Source organism: Entelurus aequoreus, linkage group LG21 (genome assembly GCF_033978785.1).
Source record: "Entelurus aequoreus isolate RoL-2023_Sb linkage group LG21, RoL_Eaeq_v1.1, whole genome shotgun sequence".
Taxonomy (NCBI): domain Eukaryota; kingdom Metazoa; phylum Chordata; class Actinopteri; order Syngnathiformes; family Syngnathidae; genus Entelurus; species Entelurus aequoreus.
Genome location: NC_084751.1, coordinates 7,859,757 through 7,869,856, shown reverse-complemented (window position 1 = coordinate 7,869,856; position 10,100 = coordinate 7,859,757). Strand labels below are relative to the sequence as shown.

Below are 10,100 nucleotides of genomic sequence, written 5' to 3'. Positions count from 1 at the left end.
CAAAACTGCTTGTAACTTCCGGTAGGAACGTTTTAGAGACATGAAACAAATACCTCTATGTAGGTCTCACCCTTGTATAAAAATAATGTAGTTTTTTTTACATTTTACGTGAAAAGACAATCTAATAATGAATCCACTGTAAAGGAAATTGTGTTAGAATTGGCCCTTGTATAAAAATAATGTAGTTTTTTTTACATTGTACGTGAAAAGACAATCTAATAGTCATTTACTGTAAAGGAAATTGTGTTAGAATTGACCCTTGTATAAAAACAAAGTAGTTTTTTTTACATTGTACGTGAAAAGACTGTAATAATCATTTACTGTAAAGGAAATTGTGTCAGATGTGGCCCTTGTATAAAAATAATGTAGTTTTTTTTGCATTTTACGTGAAAAGACGATGTAATAATTATTTACTGTAAAGGAAATTGTGTTAGATGTGGCCCTTGTATAAAAATAATGTAGTTTTTTTTACATTGTACGTGAAAAGACAATCTAATAGTCATTTACTGTAAAGGAAATTGTGTTAGAAGTGGCCCTTGTATAAAAATAATGTCGTTTGTTTTACATTTTACGTGAAAAGACGATGTAATAATCATTTACTGTAAAGGAAATTGTGTTAGAAGTGGCCCTTGTATAAAAATAATGTCGTTTTTTTTACATTTTACGTGAAAAGACAATGTAATAATCCACTGTAAAGGAAATTGTGTTAGAAGTGGCCCTTGTATAAAAATAATGTAGTTTTTTTTACATTGTACGTGAAAAGACAATGTACTAATAATTTACTGTAAAGGAAATTGTGTTAAAAGTGGCCCTTGTATAAAAATAATGTCGTTTTTTTTACATTTTACGTGAAAAGACAATTTAATAATCCACTGTAAAGGAAATTGTGTTAGAAGTGGCCCTTGTATAAAAATAATGTAGTTTTTTTTACATTTTACGTGAAAAGACAATATAATAATAATTTACTGTAAAGGAAATTGTGTTAGAAGTGGCCCTTGTATAAAAATAAAGTCGTTTTTTTTACATTTTACGTGAAAAGACAATCTAATAATCCACTGTAAAGGAAATTGTGTTAGAAGTGGCCCTTGTATAAAAATAAAGCCGTTTTTTTTACATTTTACGTGAAAAGACGATGTAATAATTATTTACTGTAAAGGAAATTGTGTTAGAAGTGGCCCTTGTATAAAAATAAAGTAGTTTTTTTTACATTTTACGTGAAAAGACAATGTAATAATTATTTACTGTAAAGGAAATTGTGTTAGAAGTGGCCCTTGTATAAAAATAATGTAGTTTTTTTTACATTTTACGTGAAAAGACAATGTACTAATTATTTACTGTAAAGGAAATTGTGTTAGAAGTGGCCCTTGTATAAAAATAATGTAGTTTTTTTACATTTTACGTGAAAAGACAATCTAATAGTCATTTACTGTAAAGGAAATTGTGTTAGAAGTGGCCCTTGTATAAAAATAATGTAGTTTTTTTTACATTTTACGTGAAAAGACAATCTAATAGTCATTTACTGTAAAGGAAATTGTGTTAGAAGTGGCCCTTGTATAAAAATAATGTAGTTTTTTTTACATTTTACGTGAAAAGACAATGTACTAATTATTTACTGTAAAGGAAATTGTGTTAGAAGTGGCCCTTGTATAAAAATAATGTAGTTTTTTTACATTTTACGTGAAAAGACAATTTAATAATCAATCCACTGTAAAGGAAATTGTGTTAGAAGTGGCCCTTGTATAAAAATAATGTAGTTTTTTTTACATTTTACGTGAAAAGACAATGTACTAATTATTTACTGTAAAGGAAATTGTGTTAGAAGTGGCCCTTGTATAAAAATAAAGTACTTTTTTTTATATTGTCCGTGAAAAGACAATCTAATAGTCATTTACTGTAAAGGAAATTGTGTTAGAAGTGGAACACAAGTGCGATGTGTCCCAGATGACTCCTCCGCTACCTGCCGACAGTTGAGCAACATGTCCAGGGGCGTACTGTACTCACTGGAAGGCGCCGCAGACGGCGGCGAGGAGGAGGCGGGCGGCCCCCAGCCCTTCATGTTGCAGGCGCACACTCGCACGAAGTAGAGACGGCCCTGACACGAGGAGGCGGAGGGGGCGTGTCAAGACCAGACACTTTCGGGTGAACAGGAAGTGCGTGGTTACCGTGGTGAGGCCGCTGATGTTACACCTGAGCGTTGGCAGGTTGTCCAGCAGCATCTCTCCTGCCAGCAGCGAGAAGTCCTTCAGGCAGCTCCACTCCACTACACACACACACACACACACACACACACACACACACACACACACACACACACACACACACACACACACACACACACACACACACACACACACACACACACACACACACACACACACACACACACACACACACACACACACACACACACATAATCAATAGTTCCCACTGGGCTGAGCAGGAAGCGGCCATTAGCCTTCATATGCTCCTTGTGACCATGGTCTACCTCTGTACTTGGTCACCACGGAGGAGGTGAGACCCTGCGGTTCCTGGAAGGTGACGGTCAGTGAGGAGCTGCTGCCGGCACTCAGACGCACCATGGTGGGAGCCTCGGGAGCACCTGGACCGCAGTGGGCGGGGCTTAGCTTCATACGCCCGCAGGAGGAAGGAGGCGGACCACTCACGTGCGTTCTGGAAGCCGGTCTCCATGCGCTTGTACAGCTTGCACCTCCACTCCCACGCCCGCAGCTGCTTGTCCTTGTGACACGCCTCCAGCGAGAGGCCGTCCCGCTGCGCCCGCGCCGCCAGGTCCGACGCCCGCTGCTCCGCTTCCGCCACCAGGGCGCTCAGGTGGGCCTCCCGACTCTCGCCGCTGGCGACTGCGGCGCGCCCAGGGAATGGGACACAGACATGGACCGTCAGACACAAGCTGTGGACCGTGCACCACCACTAGTGGCACGCTGGCGCCACCTGGTGGTACGCCACAGAATGGCTTGATGAAATATTCAAACACAGTGTTACTGTTCAAAGTGTGTGTAAAACAAAACAATATTAAATGGGCTTGTTAAACCATATATATTTGTTTACAGAAATACAAAATATAAACAATTATACTGTTTTACTTCAGTGTCAATTATATACAGCAGTGGTCCCCAACCTCTTTGTAGCTGCGGACCGGTCAACGCTTGAAAATTTGTCCCACGGACCGGTGGGGGGTGAGGGGGGTGTATTTAAACGCTAGGGAACGCTTGGGTGCTGGGTTGGTCTCAGGTTTGTCCTCTAAGCTTTGAGAATAAACTACAAAATACCAACTATTGCCTGGAGATTGAATATAAACATCAGCTTATTGCCATAAAAAGAATCTGGGAGAGACTAGCAATTTGAATTCCCCATTGGAGGAATGCTGGTCAACGCAACAGTTGATAATAATGATAATAGTAATAACACAGACAAAGTGCAAACTAGATAAAAGCCAATAATAATAATAACACAGACAAAGTGCAGACTAGATAAAAACCAATTAGTAAAAATGAGTAAAAACTAAACAGGGGAACACGATTGTTGCTCAACTAGCCATAATTTTGTATGTTTTTTGAAAGTGACAAGTGCAGGTATACTTTTCAAAGTGTCCGGTAAAGAGTTCCATAGTTGTGGTCCTTTTATTGAAAAGGCAGTCTGGGCAAAAGATGTTCTACGGAATGGAACACAACAGTTGCCTTTTGACATTGCTCGGGTGGTAGATCTGGGGCCGTACTTATCAAGCTTCTTAGAGTGCCATTTTACACTTAAGTCCTGAGAATTTGCGAAATTTAGTCCTACTCTCAAACTTAAGAATAAAAGCTTTTTATCAACGTTCTTAAGTCTAAGAATCACTCCTACTCTCCACGATATTTAAGAGACCTTCAGAGGTGCCTTAAGTGGTTAGGAGTTGCCAGCAGGGGATGGCACTGAGGCGAGAGAGACGTGCGCCAACGTTCAGGGAACGGAACAATGTTTTTTTTTTTTTTGATGACGAGCAGCTGATCAAACGGTATCGTTTAGACAGAGCGGATATTATTTTTGTCACAGATTTAATACTTTTCGATTCCTTGTTGATTTCTGCATGTGTCTGCAGTGGGCTAGTATATATAGAGCCACCCACACCAGTTTCAAATTAGTTGCCTAATTAATGAATTGGAAAGAAAATGTTATGACAGTAGCGTATGTGTGTGGCCGTGAGGTGAGTGACGTCAGTGAGTGTGTGGGCGAGAGAAGAGAGGGAGCGGTAGCGTGAGTGAAGTGAAGTGAAGTGAATTATATTTATATAGCGCTTTTCTCTAGTGACTCAAAGCGCTTTACATAGTGAAACCCAATATCTAAGTTACATTTAAACCAGTGTGGGTGGCACTGGGAGCAGGTGGGTAAAGTGTCTTGCCCAAGGACACAACGGCAGTGACTAGGATGGCGGAAGCGGGGATCGAACCTGCAACCCTTAAGTTGCTGGCACAGCCACTCTACCAACCGAGCTGTACCGCCCCACAAGCAGGCGGGGACTAGTTTGTTTTGTATTATTTTGTAGTTTATTGCCAAAATATACACTCCCATTGTCCACTTAAATATTTCCAAGATATTTCTTTATTCTTAGACAACGGATTCCCTTCCGTGATTGGTCATTTCTATGGACACAGAAATGACGTCACCTAAAATTGCGTTTACGGCACATAGTAATGTCGTAATTCAGCTCTGAGTGTGACACTTAAGATTCAGTCCTACACTTCGCTGAAAGTGTGAGTAAGACGCTTGATAACTAACTTTTAAGTGCAGCTTTCAGCCAAGAATTTATTTACTCTTAAGTCAACTCTTAGCAGACTTCTTAGGAGTCATTCTAAGAAGCTTGATAAGTACGGCCCCTGAAATATATCATGCCATGGAGTTACTGGAGGATTGGTTTCAGCTCTACTGGGATCCATCCAAATCAAACATGGATCTCTTGACAGCATCGACTGCCACGCGAGTCACGTGTGCTGATGGCGCTACTCGCACAAGCACGTGTCCGCCGACATGTGACGCCCTTCGGGACGTCTCGCGCGGGTGCACAGCCCACGTGTCCCCTGCAGCCGGGGGTCAAAAGGTCACCCTCCTGACTAGCGCTTTTGTTCACGTAGAAAGAAGAGGATTCAAGGCCACGTCAAGACGCACGACGTGAAGTCCATCTGGTGATAACGTTACAAAGACTTTTTTATCACACTTATCTTTTTGAGAATCAACACACACTTTCTGCTTTAAAAACCCCCAAAGCGGTGAAGTTGTCACGTTGTGAAAATGCTCAATAAAAAGAGAATACAACTAGAGATGTCCGATAATATCGGCCGATATATGCGTTAAAATGTAATATCGGAAATTATCAATATTGTTTTTTTAATTATCTGTATCATTTTTTTTGTTTTGTTTTTTTAAAAAATTAAATCCACATAAAAAACACAAGATACACTTACAATTAGTGCACCAACCCAAAAAACCTCCCTCCCCCCATTTACACTCATTCACACAAAAGGGTTGTTTCTTTCTGTTATCAATATTCTGCTTCCTACATTATATATCAATATATATCAATACAGTCTGCAAGGGATACAGTCCGTAAGCACACATGATTGTGCGTGCTGCTGCTCCACTAATAGTACTAACCTTTAACAGTTAGTTTTACTCATTTTCATTCATTACTAGTTTCTATGTAACTGTTTTTATATTGTTGTACTTTCTTTTTTATTCAAGAAAATGTTTTTAATTTATTTATCTTATTTTACCAATTTTTTTAAAAAGTACCTTATCTTCACCATACCTGGTTGTCCAAATTAGACATAATAATGTGTTAATTCCACGACTGCATATATCGGTTGATATCGGTATCGGTAATTAAAGAGTTGGACAATATCGGAATATCGGATATCGGCAAAAAGCCATTATCGGACATCCCTAAATACAACAAATCCTTTTCAACTTATATTCAATTGTATAGACTGCAAAGACAAGATATTTAACATTCGAACTGGAAAACTTTGCAAATATTAGCTCATTTGGAATTAGATGCCTGCAACATGTTTCAAAAAAGTTGGCACAAGTGGCAAAAAAGAGTGAGGAAGTTGAGGAATGCTCATGAAAGACTTATATGGAACATCCCACAGGTGAACAGGCTCATTGGGAACAGGTGGGTGCCATGATTGGGTATAAAAGCAGCTTCCATTCACAAACAAGGACGGGGTCGAGGGTCACCACTTTGTCAACAAATGCCTGAGCAAATTGTTGAAGAACAACATTTCTCAACCAGCTACTGCAAGGAATTTAGGGATTTCACCATCTACGCTCCGTAATATCATCAAAAGGTTCAGAGAAATCACTGCACGTAAGCCATGATATTACACACCTTCCATCCCTCGGGCGGTATTGCATCAAAAAGCGACATCAGTGTGTAGAGGATATCACCACATGGGCTCAGGAACACTTCAGAAAACCACTGTCAGTAACTACAGTTGGTCGCTACGTCTGTAAGTGCACGCTAAAACTTTACTATGCAAAGCCAAAGCCATTTATCAACAACACCCAGAAATGCCACCGGCTTCGCTGCGCCCGAGCTCATCTAAGATGGACTGATGCAAAGTGGAAAAGTGTTCTGTGGTCTGACGAGTCCACATTACAAATTGTTTTTGGACCAAAGAGGAAAAGAACCATCCGGATTGTTCTAGGGTGAAAGTGTAAAAGGCAGCATGTGTGATGGTATGGGGGTGTATTAGTGGTCAAGACATGGGTAACTTACACACCTGTGAAGGCACCATTAATGCTGAAAGGTACATACAGCTTTTGGAGCAACATATGTTGTTATCATGGACGCCCCTGCTTATTTCAGCAAGACAATGCCAAGCCAGGTGTTACAACAGCGGGGCTTCGTAGTAAAAGAGTGCGGGTACTAGACTGGCCTGCCTGTAGTCCAGACATTGAAAATGTGTGAAGGCTAAAACATGAGAAGGGAGACTGTTGAACAACTTAAGCTGTACATCAAGCAAGAATGGGAAAGAATTCCACTTCAAAAATGTGTCTCCTCACTTCCCAAACCTTTACTGAGTGTTGTTAAAAGGAAAGGCCATGTAACACACTGGTAAAAATGCCTTTTTTGCAACGTGTTGCTGCCATTCCATTCTAAGTTCATGATTATTTGCAAAAAAAAAGGTGAACGTTAAATATCTTGTCTTTGCAGTCTATTCAATTGAATATAAGTTGAAAAGGATTTGTTGTATTCTCTTTTTATTTAGCATTTACACAACGTGACAACTTCACTGCTTTCGGCTTTTGTAAGTCTTGATGACACGAGAGAGGCTTTTTTATCACACTTATGATGTTTGTGGCAACACACACGTCCTGCTTTAAAGGCCTACTGAAAGCCACTACTAGCGACCACGCAGTCTGATAGTTTATATATCAATGATGACATCTTAACATTGCAACACATGCCAATACGGCCGGGTTAACTTATAAAGTGACATTTTACATTTCCCGCCACACTTCCGGTTGGAATCGTCTACGTATGATGACGTATGCGCGTTACGTCATGACGGCAATGGAAGTATTCGTGCCCAATGTGTCACCATACAAACAGCTCTGTTTTCATCGACAAAATTCCACAGTATTCTGGACATCTGTGTTGGTGAATCTTTTGCAATTGGAGACTGCAAAGAAGAAAGTTGTAGGTGGGAAACGGTGTATTAGCGGCTGGCTGCAGCAACACAATCAGGAGGTTGTGTTGTGTTTGAGCAGGATAGCAGACGCGCTACCGTGAGTACAGCTTTGGCTTCCAAACATTTGATCGCTTGCCCGTACGTGCGTGTCGCTATGTGCATGTCACGTACGTAACTTTGGGGAAATATATGTTTCTTGCCGACTCTGATGGCGGCCGGGGTGTCGTCGAAAGCTACAACGCCCGCCGCCGCTCCGTAGTTAGCTTCAATTGTTAAGCTTCGCCAAGCTGGAAATTATTAACCGTGTATTTACATGTTCATGGTTTAATAGTATTGTTGATCTCACGTCTATCATTAATTTTGTTTCTATCTGCATTTGAGCCTGATGCTATCACGTTAGCTCCGTAGCTAAAGTGCGTCAACGATGTATTGTCATGGAGATAAAAGTCACTGTGAATGTCCATTTCGCATTCTCGACTCTCATTTTCAAGAGGATATAGTATCCCAGGTGGTTTAAAACAGTGGTCCCCAACCACCATTTAAAAAAATAAATAAAAAAAAAAAAATTATTAATTTATTTATTTATTTATTTTTTGCGCGCCCCGGTACCAATCGGTCCGCGGACCGGTACCGGGCTGCGCAAAAAATAAATAAAAAAATAAATAACTTTTTATTTTTATTTTTTATTTTTATTTAAAAAAAAAAAAATTAAATCAACATAAAAAACACAATATATACATATTGTGTATGTGTATGTCAATATAGATCAATACAGTCTGCAGGGATACAGTCTGTAAGCACACATGATTGTATTTCTTCATGAAAAAAAAATAAAATAAAAATAAAATAAATAAACCCCCCCCCCCCCGGTCCGTGGGACAAATTTTCAAGCGTTGACCGGTCCCCAACAAATCCGTGATCCACAATAGAAAAAGGAGAGACTGTGGAATCCAATAAGACCTTGTACCTAAGTTACGGTCAGAGCGAGAAAAGATACACCCTGCACTGCCTCTCTAGTCCTTCACTCTAACGTTCCTCATCCACGAATCTTTCATCCTCGCTCAAATTAATGGGGTAATCATCACTTTCTCAGTCCGAATCTCTCTCGCTCCATTGTAAACAACGGGGAATTGTGAGGAATACTAGCTCCTGTGACGTCACGCTACTTCCGCTACAGGCAAGGCTTTTTTTTATCAGCGAGCAAAAGTTGCGAACTTTATCGTCGATTTTCTCTACTAAATCCTTTCAGCAAAAATATGGCAATATCGCGAAATGATCAAGTATGACACATAGAATGGATCTGATATTCCCGTTTGAATAAAAAAAAATCATTTCAGTAGGCCTTTAAGTGTTAAAGCCAGCGCGGCGCGGCAGACGTGCACGTCGGATCCATCAAGTTGTTGTAACGACAGCATGCACGGAAGGTGTCTCTTCCTGTTTGGGGCCACCAATTGAAGGCAGGGTAAACTAACGAGCTGCTGTGTTGGATGAACAAAGACGATTCACATGTCTTACAAAGTGAGGAAACACCTGCAAGAAACACTGAAAGACTGCAAGTTACCTGCTTTTGTTTGAAAAGTGTTTCAAGATCAGTGATGTTGACGTTTAGAAACTGAGAGTAATCATGCAGCTCATTAATGTGCTGTTAAATCATTGCTTTTTATACATGCACTATTGTTGATATGTTATGATACTTTGACTTATATGTCGCTATTACGGCTGGACAATTAAAACATACACATTGTGTTGTTGTGAACGACATCATGGATGTAACATCAATGTACACACAATCATACACACACAACACACACACATTGTGTTGTTGTGAACGACATCATGGATGTAACAACAATGTACACACAATCATACACACACAACACACACACATTGTGTTGTTGTGAACGACATCATGGATGTAACAACAATGTACACACAATCATACACACACAACACACACACATTGTGTTGTTGTGAACGACATCATGGATGTAACAACAATGTACACACAATCATACACACACAACACACACACATTGTGTTGTTGTGAACGACATCATGGATGTAACAACAATGTACACACAATCATACACACACAACACATGTCATCTGTTGTGTTGTTGTGAACGACATCATGGATGTAACATCAATGTACAAACAATCATACACACACACACACACATTGTGTTGTTGTGAACGACATCATGGATGTAACATCAATGTACAAACAATCATACACACACACACAACACACACACATTGTGTTGTTGTGAACGACATCATGGATGTAACATCAATGTACAAACAATCATACACACACACACAACACACACACATTGTGTTGTTGTGAACGACATCATGGATGTAACATCAATGTACAAACAATCATACACACACAACTTACACACATTGTGTTGT

At 40.0% G+C, this 10,100-nt stretch overlaps 1 protein-coding gene across 5 annotated transcripts in view; it reads right to left on the bottom strand.

Annotated features, from left to right (window-relative positions):
• Positions 1–10,100, bottom strand: part of ankfn1 (ankyrin repeat and fibronectin type III domain containing 1) — a 129,783-nt gene that overhangs the window by 26,700 nt on the left and 92,983 nt on the right. For all 5 annotated transcript variants that reach the window (XM_062030705.1, XM_062030706.1, XM_062030703.1 and 2 more), the window contains 4 exons: positions 2,664–2,858; positions 2,486–2,599; positions 2,163–2,260; positions 2,002–2,092 (listed from right to left, as the gene is read on the bottom strand). In XM_062030705.1, the coding sequence (XP_061886689.1) occupies positions 2,002–2,092; positions 2,163–2,260; positions 2,486–2,599; positions 2,664–2,858 (498 nt within the window). The remainder of the gene's footprint in view (positions 1–2,001; positions 2,093–2,162; positions 2,261–2,485; positions 2,600–2,663; positions 2,859–10,100) is intronic.